Below are 19,540 nucleotides of genomic sequence, written 5' to 3'. Positions count from 1 at the left end.
TTTGTAAATGAGCTCACAGGCAAAATAAACTAGAAAATTATACAACTTATGGGTAACCAGGCAGCACGAGCATTAGCATTAGCTTATGCAGAATGGCCGATGTGCACGTAGCAGCAGCACCATTCACGATAATCTGCCCCGGTAGGAAAAAACTGCATGCGTCTCACGTTCGTCGTCGTATTCTTTTATCTTCGCCGCGAGTTGCTTGTCAAGAGGCGGCTTCGCACCATACAGCAACACAAACTTCGTATAATGATCCATGTTGCGTTGAAAGTACTTCAAGTGGTCTTCAGCGGAATCAAGCTGTAAAATAACGAGAAGAAATGAACGCTTGTCATGATAATCATTATCTGGACTACGCGCGATGAAGGAAAAACGCCTCTCCAATTCTCCGCCAATCAACCCGCTCTTGTGCGCGCTGCTGCCATTTTATACCCGCAAACTTTTTATTTTCATCGGCTCACTTAACTTTCTGTATCCCTCTCGTGCGTTAGACTTCTCTGGAAATCCAGTCAGTTACTCTTAATAACCAGCCGTTGTCCTGCCTACGCACTACGTTCTCGACCCATGCTCACTTTTTAGTCTTGAATTTGACTACGATGTCCCTAACCCCAGTTTGTTCTCAAACCAACTGTGTTCTGTTCCTGTCTTTCCTTCGCTCTGCTAGTTCATTATTTGGCTTCTTGGTATCAGTTCATGCCTTTGCTTTTTTTATTTATCTGGGTGAATATGAGTTCTTATCATACTATGGTGACTGCATCAGATCACGCCAACTACTTGTACATTTGTGCCATGCCTGGGGTTGCACATAGAAATAGTTATATTTTAGGTTTCACCATTAGGACTTCGCCACATTCAATTATGCCTAGTTTGCATCCCGAAGAAGGTATACTTAAGATCCATCAATTACTATGTTCTGTGAACTCTTCTAATAACTCCCTTCTGCCATTTTTATAGCCGATGCCATATTCACCCCCCCCCCCCCTCCTGCGTGTTCTTCGGCCTGTTTCTTACCTATTTTGGCGTTAAAGACGCCCATAGGAATAGTATACTGTGTTATTACTTTATTAATGACGGACTTTACTCCTTCGGAGCAGCGTTCAAACAAATGATCACCATGGCTCGATGTATACGTGGAGGTCTGTACCTACTTCATTGTGTACCTTTTTGTTAAACCTATGATGCTTGTCCTGTTTCACTGATACTATAATATTCGTTCATTTTGCAAGGGATATTTCTGTACATGAAAAAGCCCCACCCCTTATTCTTTTTTGTCAACTAGATACACCACGGTAGCATAAGATGTGCCTGTACTTCAGCACTGTATAAGTCGTGTCCTCCTAACATCGCTGAGCCCTAATATATACCATTTAACACCCTCTAATTCCTCGAATGGCCCAACTACACTGGCCTCATTAGAGAGCATTCTGGAGTTGAACGTAGCCAAGTTCATATTTCAAAGGAAGCCTGTCCAGACTCAGAGATTTGTAGCACCCTTCTCTGCGTCACAGGCCTGACCGCCAACTTGGAGAGTTCCTTCACAACCATTGGGGACGGAGAAACAAGGATTAGTTAGTGCATTCTCAAGGAATATAATGGCCAAGTAAGAAGTACCACACCAGGGTGGCGAATCCTGCTCTTGTGAAAAAGTTCATTACAGTGCCAGTGACACCACATCCTAATCTTCTTTTTGAACGAATCTTTCACCACGCGTTTTATGTAAATATACAATTGTAAATGGTCCACCATCTGAATTGCATTCTAGTCTGCTACTCCAGCTCTAAGTAGAGTGACCTGTTGCACTTTTATAGCACTGTAGAATAGCGCCTCACCGCTTAGCAGCTCTCAACTTCACATGACCCGTAGGTCGCGTGACATTTTCTTAACTCTCTGAAAATCCTTTGTTTTTAAAACAATCTCCCCATGCGCGGTTTTCAACTTCTGACCTTGTCAGCTTAGGTCGGATGAGCGCTTTTGATGACCATTTTTCTCAGGCATCTATTTTCTACTAGCTTCTTTCAGTCTCGCTCAATTGTCACACCGTTTGCTTCAAATAAATTGTCTGCAATATTGGAATTTTGCTGGTTTCGAAAGGTCGCATTCCTACTTTGACGTTTCCTGTAAACTGACAAGTTGTGCGCTTCTGTTTCGCGAAGTAATCGGCTGCGTTTATGTGGTTGTTACGCTGAGCGTATACATCGCAGGCGATCGGATGGAGGGCATGAAAAGTAAACGTGAAAAGTTCAACTTGTAGCGAATAGAATGACGCTGCCTATGAGGCTCTATGTAGTGCACTTCAAATACAAGTGAATAGAAGAAAATTTCATTTTTCCATTAACGTATAACCACAGGAACAACTACAGAGTAGACACAAAGTTCCAGCTTAACAGGAAATAATCATACCCTTTTCTGCCTTCTTCCATTGTCCTAATTAGAGAGAGAGAGCTGTACTTCTGTCGAGTGAAGTTATGTCAAATGTGCACGCTCAAGTAGGGATACCATGAAATCAAGCTTTTTAGACCGGAAGCAACCCTGACTCTAAAATGAATGCATGCCAAACAACAGATTTTTATTGCGATATCAGGACAAGAAGGACTGCTCTGAAGGTATCCAAACAAAGCAGTACTTGTGGTGCGCACTTTTCACGTAGAACACCTGAGCTAACCGAGCTAGCCAGGGGTGTGCTCAGCTTTTTTTTGTTTGTTTGGGGGAGGGGGGATGTTTTGATCCTAAAGAAACGCTGAAATAATTTTTTGAAGTTTTTTAGTCGCTTAGGTCATCGCATCGTCAAACCACACACTCCGCAAATTTAGTAACACACCGTGTACCCAAGGTCCCCAGATAAAACAAATTTGCGTAGTAGCAACACCCTCCCTTTTTCTCCTCACCTGCTTGCCTGGAGCGCCCCTTAGAAGGTTCACAACTTCAATAAAAGGGGAATGTTTTCATTCAGTGGCATTGCCGAACAGATGGAAATATATCCAAATAGAAGAAATGAGACGTAGAATAAACGTTTACTTATAGAAATTGTGCAAAAGTTATAGAAATGGTTATAGAAACGGTGCTACACAAAAACCGGAATTTGTGTTACTCAACTGGCAACGTTGTCACACCATTACCCATGGCGTCTCACGCGGTATGCCGTAGCCAATGAGGTTGAAAAAAAATGTCAGTGGCTTACCTCAGCTATGCCAGGATATACGTAACGTTATCAAAAGTTCAGCTGATTATTCTTAGCTTTCCAGACATCATGCTGACAGCTGTTTTAATGACACACACACAATATACGTACTATGTGGCACATGTATATTTATTTTGCCGGGCAACTACTGCGGGATCCGATGAGTTAAGCTCCTCCGCTCTACTGCACCGTTGAGCAGCATTTGCACTCTCCTTCTCTATGGCTATACCACAGTGGGAAACGCCAGTCAGAGGCGCTATCAACCGGCTCAAGCGCAGTGTCAGATGGTGACTGCACAGGGAAGGCGCGCGCGTCGGCGTCCATATGTCTACCAAGGCTATGACGGCACTCCTCTGGAAAGCCCACACCGGCGGCGGCGAGTCGCGCGCGGCCGCAGCCGAGTGCGAGAGAGGTGCCGGCTCCGGTGCGTGACACCACTGATCGTCTGCGCAGCGCATCGAATTGCGCGCACACTAGCGGCGATGGTGGTGGTGGTAAAAAACATTTATTTCAGAAAAAGTCTACTAGAGAGTGCCGACGTGGCCCATCGGCGTGCTAGAGTGGCAAGACCCTATTCCGGGACGCCAGTGGAGCTGGAAGCGGCCCGTGCGCGCTCCACCAAGGAGCGTTGTGCAGCCAAGGTAGAGCTGTCGAGCAGGTGCTCCACCCAAGCCTCTCTTGTTGGGATAGGAAAAGGGGATGAACCACACTCGGCGGCGGTGGAGCATCATTGCGCATAGGCAGACCAGTGCCACGCAAAATTGGCTCAGCGAGGCCAGTGTAGCTAACGCTACGAAAAAAACACGCTAGATTTGAAGCTCCCGCAATGCTTTGCCAGCACTAGTGAAGCCAGATTTTGCCAAACCAAGATTTCAGAAACACGCTATTTTCTGGTGGTGCCAACTTAGACATCAACCAGCTCAATTTCTTAGTTTAAAGGCTACTCTTATTATAAATTAAAACATAGTTGTTTCCGAAAAAAATATTTCGCAGATAATAGTATTGATAAATAATTCTCTAATATAATTTGCCTTGGACTCAAGCCTTAGTAAAGAAAACTAGTGTCACAAGGACGCACTTTGAGCGCAAGCTGACCCGAAAAGGTTGGCACGTTAAACTCGTTGGGCATGCGAGATAAACGCTCCTTCTCGATTGCCAAACGCCAACACTCATGCTGCCCCTAGTAAGATGACTGCTACAGCCGCCATCCTACAGTTAGCACGGCTTCACTTGTGGGCAAGAGTCCCTACTCGAGCAACTTAATTTAACCTCCTTGATCGTAGTTCATCGAGTTCTCCGAGTGTGTTTTGCTTGTGCATATACTGTGGCACACTGAACGCGCTTCCTGCTAGATACTGTCAGTGGCCAAAGAGCAGAGTTTTGTGGTGACCTTGTGACAAGTGATCATGGCTTGCTTGTGCACACGCTAGGAAAAAACGCGGCCAAACTGGAACAAATACTTGAGGTTATGAATAGTAGCGCCGCGAAGCAGTTTTTTCTTAACGCAATCACGATGGTAGGTAATCGTGCTGCATGTTGTGTTTTCTGGGTGATTAAAGAAGATACCGCGGTACCGTACTGTGGTTGTACGCAAGTTAATATCAATTGAGAGTTGTGGCGTCGAGGGGGTCGACAAGCATCGCCTTTCAGCTTTTTTATGCGGCGTTCTAGTGGCTCATGCGCTCCGCTGATCTGGCGTGAAATGTATCCCAGAGTGCATTCATCAAACACTTGCATTCATCAAACACGCTGCATGGAATTGTACGTGCATAGACACAGATATTGATTAGTAACAACGGGCATGCACTAGAGCGGCTCCAGGCGTTTAGTTCCCCTCGCAAACCAGCGTCAACATACGTCGACGGCGTTGCACGAAAGCCTTTTTGTGAAATGCACCACGAAGCTTTCTAGGATAGTTTGGCCGTTGGCTTACTTGATGCTAAGTGAAACACTTCTCTTTCGTCTTTCATCGCGCCAAGAATCTGATTGCAACAATACGCGCATGCGCGCTCATTTTCAAACTTTTGCCTTATAATAAGTGTCACCACTATGCACTGGCAACGGTGCGTGCAACGAATTCACCAGTCACAGACACAGAAGACGAAGAAAAAGAGGAGTAGGCTCGAGAGTTGGGAGGACGGTGCACAAAACAAGAAGTGACGCTACCTTGGAAACTTCTTTTATCTAGGGACCTTTGGTCTGTACCGAGGCCGCTTTGGACAGTTATATTGTCACGCAATACAAGAGGGGGAACACACACAATGATTTAATGAGGGCGAACTTGTCGCCAGAAAAGTAGCTATGTCACAAAGATGAGTCCGCTAAAAGCATTACGACTACGTGTCCCTTTCTGAACAACTCCGTCAGTCTTCCCGGCTCGTGCTTCTCCACCCGAGGCAAGAGCTACTCTGCCCAAGATGCGTGAGCAGGCGCGAGACACAGTAGACGCCCACATAGCGTTACGTTGGTTGCGAGGCACTGCAGACGCCCACATAGCGTCTCGTTGGTTACGAGGCACTGTAGACGCTCACATAGCGTCTCGTTAGTTGCGAGGCACTGTAGACGCTCACATAGCGTCCCGTTAGTCCTCTGTGTAAAATATTTAGTAGGAGCAATCTCTGTGGCATTACTCCCCCTCCGAAATGCGCATCGTCTCGATGCGTGAATTCGGAAGGTTAATAGTCGAGGGTGTAGATGTTTCCTTCTCTTTCGTGGTATGGCTTCATGCGGACAACGTGGACGACCTCCTCATGGTTTTGCCGTTTCGAGTGCTCTTATCCGTCAGGGATTACTTCATAGGTTAGGTCACCTAGCCGGCGAAGGACCTTGTATGGACCAAAGTACCGTCGATGGAGCTTTTCTGACAGGCCGCGGCGTCGTGTTGGTGTCCAGATCCATACTTGATCACCTGGCTGGTACTTGACTCTCCTGCGGCGCAGGTTGTACTAGTCCGCATCCTTGAACTGTTGTTGACGTATTCGGTGCCTTGCCAACTGGCGCGCTTCTTCAGCTTTCTGCAGAAATTCGTCAACGTCAGATGGCTCCTAGTGGTCATTGTCGACTGGGAGCATGGAGCCGAGAGTTGAATTGACTATGCGACTATAGACAAGCTGAAATGTGATGACGCGGGTGGTCTCTTGGAGGGCCGTATTATAGGCGAACGTTGCGTAAGGCAGGATTTCATCCCACGTTTTATGCTCCAAGTCCACGTACATCGACAGCATGTCAGCAATCATGCGATTTAGGCGTTCCGTTAACCCTTCGTTTGGGGATGGTACGCAGTGCTTTTCCTATGGCTGGTGTTCGTCATTATCATCAAACATTGCATCAATTCTTACGTGAAGGCTGCTCCTTGGTCGGTGATTACTACCTTGGGGTGCCATGTCGAAGAACTATGCTGTGCACGAAAAACTTGGCTGCTTCAGCTGCCGTTCCTCGCTCAAGCCAGCCGGTTTCAGCATACCGCGTTAAGTAGTCGGTGGCGACTATGATTCACCTCTTGCCTGATGATGACATTGGGAAGGGTCCAAGAAGATCCATTCTAACTTGTTCAAATGGTGTAGCAGGTGGTTCTATGGGCTGGAGCAGGCCGGCCGTCTTCAGTGGTGGTCTTTTGTGCCTTTGACAATCGCGACATGTCTTCACATATTGCTGCACTGACGCCAGCAGCTCGGACCAGTAATACTTCTGATGAATTCTGGCAAATGTCCGGCTGACGCCCAAGTCACCAGACGATGGTTCATCATGACAAGCTTCTAGGATTTCGGGTCTCAATGCTAACGGAACGACGAGCAAGAACTTCTCTTTTTTATGCCCGAAGTTCCTTTTGTATAGTACTTTTTCACGGAGACAGAATGAAAATAATGTTCTCTTAAATACACGTGGGACCTGGTCGGCACGCCTTTCGAGGTGTTTGATCAATGGGAGCAGTTCTGCGTCAGCTCGTTGATACTCCGCAATATCTGAGGCTTCCATCACACAGAGAAGTGTCGAGTCGTCTTCTTCTGAAGGAGTAGAGTCAAAGGGCGAGTGTGATAAGGAATCGGCATCGGTGTGTTTTCGCCCAGACCGGTATACTACAGTAATGTCGTATTCTTGCAGTCGGAGGCTCCATCTGGCAAGACGTCCTGACGGGTCTTTTAAGTTCGCCGGCCAGCAAAGTGAGTGGTGGTCGCTGACGGCACGGAACGGCCTTCCGTAGAGGTATGGTCTGAACTTGCTGATTGCCCATACCACTGCCAAACACTCTTTTTCTGTCGCGGAATAGTTTTTTTCGGCTTTTGAAAGGGTTCGGCTGGCGTAAGCTATCACTTTTTCTTCTCCATTTTGCAATTGTACGAGTACTGCGCCGAGACCAATATTGCTTGCGTCTGTATGGAGTTCCGTGTCAGCGATCTCGTCGAAGTGGGCAAGAATCGGCAGGCTTTGCAAACGTTGCTTCAATTCGTTGAAAGCTGTTTCTAGTTCTGCACCCCAAGCGAATGATTCTTCGTCTTTTGTGAGTTTGTTTAGAGGTTCGGCGATTTTCGAGAAATTTTCTACAAATCGTCTGTAGTAAGCGCATAATCCCAAAAGTCGACGCACCTCTTTCTGGGCTTTCGGAATCCTGCGACCGCCGCAATCTTGTCAGGATCAGGGCCAACACCTTCAGCGCTGATTAAGTGTCCGAGAAAACGAAGCTTGTCGGAGTCGAACTGGCACTTTTCTGGTTTGATTGTCAAGCCGGGCGACTGGAGAGCCTGAACACTGACCGCAGTCTCTACATGTTGGTCAAACGTCGCAGCAAATACCACAACATCGTCCAAGTAGACTAGGCATGACTGCCACTTCAGCCCCATGAATACACTGTCCATCACGCGCAGGAATGTCGCTGGCGCACAACAGAGGTCGAAAGGTAGTGCTTTAAATTCGTACAAGCCATCCGGGGTTACAAAAGCGGTCTTTTCACGGTCTCTTTCATCCACTTTGATTTGCCAATATCCGCTTTTTAAGTCGAGCGAAGAGAAATATCTGGCGTGCCGTAGCCAATCCAATGTGTCATCAATACGCGGTAAGGGGTATACATCCCGCTTGGTTACGCTGCTTAGTTTCCGGTAGTCTACACAGAATCTCAACGTGTTGTCTTTTTTTCTCACGAGATCTACCGGCGACGCCCGCGGGCTGCTAGATGGCTGATTGACATCATCCTGCAACATCTCCTGCACCTGGCTCTTTATAACCTCTCGTTCTTTCGGCGAAACTCTGTAAGGGTTTTGATACACTGGCCTGGTTGTTTCCTCTGTCATAATCCTGTGCTTCATGATCTGTGTGCGACGTACTTTTGATGAGGTGGAACAACATTCTGCAAATTCATCTATCAGGTCTTCCAGGATTTTCCTCTCGGTTGGCGATAGACTTCGGCTGATTGAAACTGATGTTCCAAGGTCATGCGTAGTTTCCGAAGTAGGCGGCTCTGACGCAATGGCACGTAAGTCGGTAACTACAGTAAAGCTGTGTAGAAAAGCGATGGCAGTGTCTTTTGCGACATGCTGAATTTCATTTCCGAAATTAGTGAGCAGTACGCTGGCAAGCCCACCACGTAAGCGAATAATGCCTCGAGCTATGCAAATACCTTTCTTTAGCAGCAGCTCGACATTGCCATCCGCTATTCCTTCAGAGTCGACGAATGCATCATTCCTTACGCCAACCAGGACGCTGCATCATGGTGGCACGGTTACGTCGCCGTCGATAACACGCAATGCAGAACTTCCCGTCTCCTCGTCTATGGCCAGCTTTTTCGAAAAAGAAATACTAGAAATCTGCAGGTTTATTATGGCGCCATTATCTAGCAAGAAATTCATTCTGATTATTACGTCTCTCGAGCATTCTGGCAGAACTACGAAATCAGCGACATAAGTGGCACCCTAAATGCCGATCCTGGCGGTGCATCTTCCCAGAGGTGTTATCACATGGCCCCCAGCCGTGCGTATTTTTCGTCCACTCCAAGGCGTCAACTTTCTTCAATTTTTTGCGATTGCATAGCTTACGACTGAATATTCGGCACAAATATCAACCAATGCGTTATATTCCCGCCCGTCCATAGTAACACGCAAGTCTGAAGAAGCTTTTTCTTTACTTATACTTGTCGTCATTTTCTGCTCGTCACTGCTTCGCTAGGGCCTTGACGGAGGATCTTTGCTCTGTCGGACATCAGCGGCCTTGCTTCCCAGGTCGCTGGCTTCAGTTTTCCTGACGCGGGCTTGTTGACCGATGGTTTCGTGAATTTGGTGGTGACATTGAACGTCGCTGACTTGGCGATCGATAACGATTTGGTGCTGGTGACCTTGGCTGGTGCTGGAAGCTAGCGGCTAGAGATCCGTGCCTTGAAAAGTACTCCTCTATTTCTATAGGCCTTTCACCATTACGCGGGCATGGAGCATACACAGAAAACCCACGCAGACCAACCCTTCGGTATGGACAGTGTCGGTAAAGATGTCCAGCTTCTCCGCAGTGAAAACAGAGCGGTGTCCTGTCAGGTGTGCGCCACACATCGCTCTTCCGTGGTCTCTGCTCTCCAAGAAAAGGTGGGCTGGTCGAAGCTGACTGGCGGGAAGTCGCGAACGAGGCATTATGGACGGCAGGTTGGCGTAAAGCGTCTGCGTACGTTAATACATGGCGTTCCTGCAGGGATTGTTGAAGTCGACGAGGTTGCACTTCTGGTTCCGGCTGAAGAATGGCGTGCCGAACTTCATCACGGATGACGGATGTGAGAGATGAAACTGTCGGCATTACTTGCGGTTGGAGAATGTTACGAAGCTCCTCTTTGAAGATGGAACGCACCAGCTTCCTCAGCGTCTCGCTGCTGCTGTCTCGATTTGCCAAAAGGACGCCCACGGGCTCACTACCGGCATTACGATTGTAGTGACGAGCACGCTGCTGCAGTGCTCTTTCTCTGGTCGTGGCTTCTGTGCGAAATTCAGCAATGGTACGAGGAGGATTGCAAACCAGGCCTGCAAATAAGTCCTGTTTGACTCCACGCATCAAATGGCGCACTTTCTTTTCTTCGGTCATGTTTGGATCGGCTCGTTTGAAGAGGCGGGACATGTTCTCAATATACATACTGACACTCTCGTTCGTGCGTTGGTTTCTTGATTGAAGGGCATTTTCAGCCTTTTCCCGGCGATCCGTGCTGGCATACGCAGCAAGCAACTGCTGCCGTAAGTCTTCCCACGTCGCTATTGACACTTCGTGGTTCTCAAACCATATTCTCGCTCCATCTTCCAACGCAAAGTACACGCGGCCCAATTTCCTCGCCTCATCCCAGGTATTCGTCCTTGCGACCCGCTCGAAATGCTTCAGCCAGTCTTCCACATCTTCGTGCGCGTCACCGTGGAAGGGTTCAGGTAAGCACGGGGGAGACACGATGAGATCAGATGTTGAAGCTGGATTCGCCATTTCTCCGTAATTGGCGGTTACCGCTGCCCATATTGCTGGAGTAGTGAGGAGTGGTCCGAATTCCGGTGACTCACCTCGGAGGCGGCGACTTGAACGCTGGTGTACCGGAGTAAGTTCGCCAGGCTCCAATCGCTGGGGGTCAGGGCTTCTTTGTCTTACGCCGAGGGGACTTCCAATCATACCCCGCACCTCCACCAGAATGTCACGTAATACAAGAGGGCGAACACGCACAATGATTTATTGAGGGCGAACTTGTGCCTAGAAAAGTAGCTATGTCACAAAGAAGAGTCCGCTAAAAGCGTTCCACCTACGCGTCCATTTCTGAACAACTCCGTCAGTCTTCCCGGCTCGTGCTCCTCCACCCTAGGCAAGAGCTGCTCTGCCCAAGATGCGTGAGCAGGCGTGAGACACAGTAGACGCCCACATAGCGTCTCATTGGTTACGAGGCACTGTAGAGGCTCACATAGCGTCTCGTTAGTTGCGAGGCACTGTAGACGCTCACATAGCGTCCCGTTGGTCCTGTTTGTAAAATAATTAGTAGGAGCAATCTCTGTGGCAATATCATACCCTCGTCTTGCCTCATCTTGGCTTCCTCAATTCATGATGTGCGCTGGCGTCACTGGTGATCACAGAACTCTCACGAGCGCGCTTTGCGATTTGAAAGTTTGCCGCTCTAGACTTTCGAGATCACGCGCCCTCAAGTTGCGCGCAGTCTCGGAGGCCATCACACAGTGCGCCCAGAAGCACGCACTTGTCTGGCAACCATAACGAAGATCACCAAGTGTTCATATCTGCACCGAAATGTGCCCCCACCCTACCAGTCGATTTTCTGCGCATTCTACAGCCCATGAGAGCCAATCAAATCAGCAGCCGCAGTGGTTTGATGGAGCAGAGCATGTGACTCTGTTGATAATGAGCGATTAAAAACGTGTTTTGCCAAGTTGTAGCAATCTCCACCGATCTGTAGCAATTTGCAGCCTCAAAGCGTTCTAATAAATTGCACTTTTCGCGGAGAGCTCAAATCAGTCTCTAAAGGACCGTTATGACTTAGTCAACCGGCCCAATATGTTAGTACAAAGTCGTAAAAACCATTTCAGGTTCTTTTTAGATTTCGACTAGGCTGACATATAGTCATTTGCGGTTTGTGTGTCATGGCGAAAACGTTTTCAAGAGGGGAGGGGGCAAGGGCTATGCTACCAGCACTTGCTCATTAAGTTTTCACGACAAGAAGAACCTGTTCTCAGGAACCAAGAAGATATGAAGGCTGCACACAAACAACCATAACTTGCCTTCCGTTCAAGTTTGCAAAAAATCAGCGCTACGTGGTTTCCGCTTGCGTCATAACTACGTTTTCGATACGGAGCAGCAATTTGACTAGCATGTGTAACACTGTCCGTCCGTTTCTGTGTACCAACGTGGCACACCGCGTTCTCCCCGCCGCAGTTGTTGGAACACTACCAAGTAGGTCAAGTCGCAGCTGTGCATTGACGTCACTATCTCCCTCACCTGCTGCAGCTGCCGGCTCCTCCTAACACATCAAGGTGGTGTTGCTCCCCCGCCTGCTCGCAACCCACTTCTCTCTCGCTTCACCCTCTTCACTGTCCGGAACGTTTGACCACACGTCGAGTGGGAGCACTCTTTTGGCTCGTTTATCTGCGTTAAAACTTCCGCGATACTAAATCCGCATCCCATGTCTTTGCGTTTCAAAGACACGTTTACTGGAACAAAGGCTGCACCGTGTTTAGCTGCAAACCGTTCTTACAGCACTTGCGTCGACGCCCGTTTTAGCCGAGTGCGCGTCGTGCGCACCTCTGCTGCTTCGCATCCCATCATGGTTCCCTTCGGGGAGATCGTCCATTTTGCTGACTATTGTAAATAAACTCCTATTAGCCGACAAAAAGGTTGAAATTCATTCATAAATACGTTGCGTTGGGCAGAGCTTCGATGACAAAATCGTTGACTAAAGTGCACGAAATTTACCATATGTTGCTGTACTAAAACCAGCCACTCAAGCCGGAGTTTGTGTGGGAACTTCAGTGATCAATAAACACTCCAGAAGTCTCCGACGTCCCTGAAAAGGGTCAACGCTATTCAAAGGACCAAATGACCAAACTAGATATTGTTATACTTATATCATGAGTATAACTTAAGCAGAGTGGGCACACGTGGTGATGTTTATGCTGAAATCCGAATTTCCGTTCTCCGGATTGTAACGTATGTTCATACGAACTGCCACCCCACCTGTAGCAGCCTTATGTACTGATTTTCTTGCTTTACTGCGCATGAACGTAAGTGGAGGAATTCTTTACGTACCTGCATCACTCTCTTGTCATTAAGAAAGTACTTCGCGTTGAAAAAAATGGCGATCACGACTTGCACTCCGAGGTCGAGAGAGCCGCGCACCATCATCTTCACAGGGTTGACATTCGCCAGTCTAGTCTCATTTAGAAGGTCCAGGCCCAGTGAAACTAGCCACTGGACGAGATATGGCGTCTGCGATAAGAAAAAAAGGTTTAAATATAAGAATAAACTCGTAAGTACGGTGCATATTGTGATCCGTCCATAAGTTTTTTATGTAAGTAAAATGATGGGGTGATCTGAGAAACCAAAGGTGGGGCACGATTTTAGCCTTCTTTTCAATATGATCTCTTGAAAACGTGCACATGACTCATTGAAACATGTGAAGGTGAGAAAGGAGCAGTCGCTTCATGTCGAACGCACAGAATAAAAGAATTCTGGGCACGCGTACTACTCGAAATCACCTTGTTGCTTGAGGCCGTTCTAAAGTCCTATTCCAAGCTGGCTATGGCCAGATTTAGGTGCGCACGCGGCGCTCGCGCGTCGCAAGCACCGCACACGCGAGATGGCTGACCGCGGCATTTGAATTTCTTGATATTTGGAGGGTATTGAAAGAGAATTTTGGCACCTTATTCAGTGAGCTTAGGGAGCATAGTGTAAGCATGAAAAACTTCGTACTTCCGTAGTGGTTGGTGTGGTCCTGAATACCGCACTAGATACCACCGCTGCACTATTGCTAAACCTGAAGAAGCGCGCAAAGCAAGTAACTAGCCATTATCGTTCGTAGAACATCCACCATTTTGTTTTTTCAAACTGTCGAAGACCTTAATGCTTCAAGCCACCACGTGAGAGTTCTCCCGACGCAATCAGAACCTTGTTTTGGAGATTGTAACTCGATCTGTGATATGCTCGCTAATATTATCGGCCTCCTGCTTGTTACTGAAGTCAAGATACATGTTGTCTGCAGCAAGTTTTCTCACGTTCGTTGCCTCTTCATATTGTTACGGAAGAGAGACACCGTATCTACTAGGCTGTGGATGAAATGTATTTCAAACCAGAAGCAGCAGCGGCGTAACTGGTAGACCAGACACCGAGCGGAGACCACTCTTCGTCGTCCTCGTCAGGCACAAACGCACGTCGCCCGCTAGAATCTCAATTTGCATGCATGTAGCAAAATCCCCGGCGGCAGAGCGGCCGTCTCGGCGCATCTAAATGTCAACGTCACTATAAGAGTGGTAGGGCTTCAAGCGCGCAACTTGTACAATATCGGTAGCCTGTTGGGCACATGAAGGCGATGGGGCGACAGGACCGATTTCATATGTCACAGGAGTAAGCACACGAAGGACTCGGTATGAACCTGTGTAGCGAGTAAGCAGTGTTTCTGAGAAGCCAACTTGACGGGTGGGAGACCAGAGCAGGACCAAAGAACCGGTCGGAAAGTGTAAGTCGAAGTGTCGTTGGTCATACAAACGCCGTTGCTTCTCTTGAGAGGTTAGAAGGCGAGTACGGGTGATTTCGCGTGCGTGAGCGGCCCGAGTGATAGCGTCCATGGCATATTCACTGGTCGGTCCCGCAGGGGACGGTATGGCGGTGTCTAGAGGCAAAATGGTTCTCAGCCAAACAGCAGAAAAAATGGAGAGCAACTGGCAGTGTCATGGCGCGAAGAATTATAGGCAAATGTGACAAACAGCAACGCAAGATCCCAGTCGGTGTGGTTAAGAGAAACATACTTAGCGAGCATGTCTGTAAGAGTTCGATTTACACGCTCCGTGAGTCCATTGGTTTGCGGCTGGTATGACGTAGTCAGCTTGTGTCTCGTTTGACAGGACTGCAAGATGTCGACTATCACCTTCGACAAAAAGGTGCGGCCATGGTCTGTAAGCAGCTGCCATGGGGCTCCGTGTTGCAAAATCACGTCCTTGAGGAAGAAGTCGGCGACGTCTGTGGTGCAGCTTATTGGAAGAGCTCGTGTGACGGCATAACGCGTGGCGCAGTCGGTGTCTACAGCTATCAACTTGTTACCCGAGGAAGACAAGAGGAAAGGGCCATGTAGGTCCAAGCCAACGCGGAAGAACGGTTCTGACGCAATGTCAAGTAGTTGAAGGCGTTCGGTGGAAAGTGTCGATGGCGTTTTGCGGCGCAGACATTTCTCACAAGCCGCAACGTATCTTCTGACTCAGCGTGCAAGCCCTGGCCAGAAGAAGCGTCGGCGTATTCGGTCATAGGTGCGTGAGACACCAAGGTGACCAGCAGTCGGAAGGTCATGAAGTTCATTTAGATCTTCCGAGCGAAGGTGTTTCGGAATAGCAAGCAGCAGGGCCGGTCCATCTGGCTCCAAATTTTGGCGATAATACACCATCGCGGAGCACGAATAAGCGATGGGACAGATTGGAAGATGGTGATTCGAGGCGCTCAATGATAACACGCAAAGACGCATCACGGCGCTGCTCTTCCCCGATGCATGTCATTTGAGAAAGAGAAAAGACGCAAGGGCCGGTGTCGGTGTCAAGTATAGTGTTCGACTCAGCAACCGGGTAGTAGGACAGAGAGTCGGCGTCCTGATGTAGGCGTCCGGACTTGTACGTCACCGTGTAGGTATACTCTTGCAGTCGCAGAGCCCAGCACCTGAGCCGGCCAGTAGGATCTTTCAGTGACGTAAGCCAACATAGCGCATGATGGTCAGTTATTACAGAGAAATTTCTGCCTTATAAATATGAGCGGAGCTTTGAGACTGCCCAAACAAGAGCGAGACATTCACGCTCTGTTGTGGAATAGTTGTGCTCAGCAGCTGTGAGGAGGCGGCTAGCGTAGGCGACAACTCGGTCGTGTCCCTGTTGGCGTTGGGCTAAGACGGTTCCAATCCCGTGACCACTAGCATTGGCTCGGACTTCTGTCGGAACGGATGGGTGAAAGTGAGCCAATATGGGTGGAGTCGTCAAAAGCGTGATTAGATGAGAAAAAGCAGCAGCTTGGTCGGTACCCCACGCAAACGTGATGTCTTTCTTGAGAAGCTCAGTGAGAGGTCGAGCGATGGTTGCGAAACCTTTCACAAACCTTCTAAAATAGGAAGAAAGTCCTGCAAAACTCCGGACGTCGTTGACTGACCGGGGTACAAAAAACTGGTGACTGCACGAATTTTCTCCTGGTCCGGCTGCACTCCAGATGCGTCGACAAGGTGGCCCAACACCGCAGTATGCTGGCGTCTGAAGTGGCACTTCGACGAGTTTAATTGAAAGCCTGCGGTACAGAATATGTCCAGAATAGCTGAGAAACACTGAAGGTGGGTCTCAAACGTTGGGGATTATAGAACGATTTCGTCAAGATAACGAACACATGTTGACCATTTGAACCCTTGTAGCAGAGAGTCCATCATGCGCTCAAACGTGGCTGGGGCGTTGCATAGCCGGAACGGCATAACCTTGAACTGATATAGGCAATCTTGAGTTATAAACGCAGTCTTCTCTTGGTCTTTTTCGTCGACAGCAATCTGCCAGTAGCCGGAACGTAGGTCTATTGTGGAAAAGTATCGGGCGCCGTGGAGACAATCGAGAGCGTCATCGATGCGGGGTTTTAAAGGGTAAACATCCTTTTTCGTGATTCTATTCAGATGACGGTAATCCACGCAGAAGCGCCACGTGCCATCTTTCTTTTTAACGAGCACAACGGGGGACGCCCATGGGCTCGAAGAGGGTTCAATAATTCCCTTGGCTAACATCTTGGTGACTTCTTGGTGAATTATTTTACGCTCGGTGGCAGACACCCGGTATGGTCGCCGATGAATGGGATGGGAATCACCTGTGTTAATGCGGTGCTTGACGAGTGAAGTCTGGCCGAGTGGATGGCTGTCTATGTCGAATATGTCGTGGTATAAAGCCATAAGGCGGCAAACCGTGGCTGACTTCTCAGGTTCGAGGTCCGGGGCGATTATGAAGCGTAAGGTTGCATCCAGGCGCGTGGCATCCTGCGAGTGACGCGGGTGATCGGGACATAGGTCTTCCACAAAGCAGGTTACCTGGTCTATAATTAAGGGTCTTAGCGTGGCGACGAATATTCCTTGAGGTAGCAATTGTTTTATAAAACCAAAATTGATAACAGGTAAATGTGTTTGGTTAGAGGCCATGGTTACGATGGAGTGTGGGACAGTAATGTCACGCGCCAGTAGAACATCAGTAATCGGCGTCACGATATAATCACCGTTGAGCACGGGAGAGGGTGTTGCCACTTCGATGAATGTGAGAGCTTTAGGCGGTATCCGGAAGAAGTCAGTGGTGCACAGATTGTTCGGGGGTTCAGGATGAGAATTCAGGAGAAGAGGATGTTTTAAATAGAGAGTGCCGGTGGCACACTCAATCAGGGCAGAATGCGTCGATAAGAAGTCCATCCCGGAAATGACGCCATGAGGGCAACTGTCTAGCCCGGTAAATAAAACAGGAGCACCACGGCCGGCAAGTCTAATACGAGCGGTACACATTCCAATGAGGGCTACAGTCCACCATCGGCAACAAGGACGGCTTGTGTTGCGGCAGGCGTGAGTACTTCTCTTCAGGAGGCGACACAGACAAGCACTCATTATAGACACCTGAGCCAGTGTCAACTAAAGCCGTCAAATAAAGACCGTCCACATGCAATTCCAGCAAGTTCTTATTAGTAGGTAGCGTCAACGGAGGATTTGGGTCAGTCGCACTTGATGCAGCACTACCTCCAGGAGCTGCATAATCTAGTTTTCCATCCGGGAAGATCCATAGTTAGTCGGCGAGGGATAGCGACGGGGTTGGGGCGACGGAGAACGGCGGCGTTGCGGTGACGGTGAACGCACGATAGAGCGGCTGTTAGGTGCGTCGGAAGCAGGAGACTCACGGCTAGGAAGCAGGATACTCATGACTAGGCGAATACCGACGGGAGTCCGCGTGTGGCTGAGGAGAAGAAGAAAATTGGCTCCAACGGGGAGGGGGGGGGGGCGTCCAAGTGCTGCGGCAGTAGCGGAAGACATGGCCAACTCGGTGACAGCGGAAGCAGATTGGCTTTTCCTCTGTTGTTCTCCACTGCATCGGATTACGGGATCTGGGCAGAGTGTATGGGTCATGGCGTGGTGCATTTATTGGCATCGGTCTGTAGTCCGGTCGGCAGACAAAGCAGGTGACAGGAAAACCAAGGTTAGCAATTTCTTGCCGCACAACTGCCTGAATAATTGACACCGCCGGAGGTGTTTGCACGGTGCCCTGGTCGAGCGGAAGTGCATGAAATGGCGCCAGACGCGCTGCCTCAATCTCGCGCTGAACGATGCGTGTGACATTCTCGTGCAAGGGTGGTGCGGCAACGAGATCGGTACAGGTTGACGTGACAGCCGTGTTAGGGAGCCATGAAAATTGATGTCGAACTCGGCGGTTTTTGGCCATTTCAAAGCGGCGGCATTTCTTATATGATATCGACGGTCGTGACGTTGTTGTACGCGAGCAAGTTGAAAGCGTCGTCCGCGATGCCCTTGAGTATGTGGCCCACCTTGTCGCTCTCTGTCATTAGCTCGTCCACTTCGCGGCACAACGCGAGCACGTTCTGTAGGAGGGAACACGCAAGTAGGAGGGTTGCGCTTCAAAGCGATTTGCGCTACAGACACAAAAAAGGAAACGGCTTGAAAGTTTGAAGTCTGCAGACGGTCGGCGCGTCCGGCCGCTACAAAGCGTTACCGACAATAGTGGCTTACGCCTGTTTCTCGAATAACTATGAGTGCGACGCATAACAAGAAAACGGTTACAAAAAAGAAGGGAGAAGCAGGCGGTGTACTTTTTAATTGCCAAGATGTCGTAGATAAGCGATTACGGATGGCTCGGAAGAACATGTGGTCAATGGGGAAGGTTAGTGGAGAAAATATGCCTCCGGTGTCCTTGTAGGTCGCCCGCTCAGTGGAATTGTCGCAGGAATTCGGCAGCTTGTTGGCTGAGAAAAATGTAAATTGAGAATGCTAAGGAAATGAGCGACGATGAGAAAAACACAAAAAGAAAGAAAAGGAAAGGGAAACTATAAGGCGGGATGGAGGTAGGTGGGACGTTAGGCCTAACAGATGAAAAAGAAGTATACGCAGAGACCTTTTTAGGTTGGCATTAACCTTGACGATGCGCATCCGGATTGGTTTTAGAAGCGAGGAAAGAGGGCAGAAAGCAGTGGTTGAAAGGTTCTAGGTAATAAAAATTTTGTAGTTGTATATAAACACAATCATATCTATGATAAAATTGAAAAAAATGGAAAGAGAATATTACTAGTACATTGTGTATAATATGAGAGATTTTATGTAATACCGGTTATGTGTATGAGAAGAGTGAACGTATCTTGTCTCTATATATTGCCGAATCTTTATTATGGTTTTGAGCGATTCCACATTGCCACGTGTTACATTGATTCCTAATGAGTGTGGCGACTTCAATTTGTGTGTCCAATAATATTCCATGTATTTTCGCTCTCGTCGTGACCAGAAATTAGTTTGTAGAACATAAAGCTTTGCTTGGTCTAAATGGTGGTCCTGTTGATTGATGTGACCTGCTATCGCTTTTGGTAAATTGGGCTTTGTGTCTGCACGGTGGCCCATTGTCGCCTATATATTGTTTTCTACACATGGAACACTCAAGACAGTGA

At 48.5% G+C, this 19,540-nt stretch overlaps 1 protein-coding gene across 1 annotated transcript in view; it reads right to left on the bottom strand.

The window, feature by feature from the left end:
• The window catches only part of LOC142803317 (membrane metallo-endopeptidase-like 1), a 67,343-nt gene that overhangs the window by 34,278 nt on the left and 13,525 nt on the right, over positions 1 to 19,540 (bottom strand). The window contains exons 4-5 of the mRNA XM_075888442.1: positions 12,929 to 13,108; positions 168 to 303 (exon numbers count right to left, since the gene is read on the bottom strand). Of these exons, the coding sequence (XP_075744557.1) occupies positions 168 to 303; positions 12,929 to 13,108 (316 nt within the window). The remainder of the gene's footprint in view (positions 1 to 167; positions 304 to 12,928; positions 13,109 to 19,540) is intronic.

Source organism: Rhipicephalus microplus, chromosome 3, assembly GCF_043290135.1.
Source record: "Rhipicephalus microplus isolate Deutch F79 chromosome 3, USDA_Rmic, whole genome shotgun sequence".
Taxonomy (NCBI): Eukaryota; Metazoa; Arthropoda; class Arachnida; order Ixodida; family Ixodidae; genus Rhipicephalus; species Rhipicephalus microplus.
This window is presented reverse-complemented; position numbering and strand designations above follow the sequence as displayed.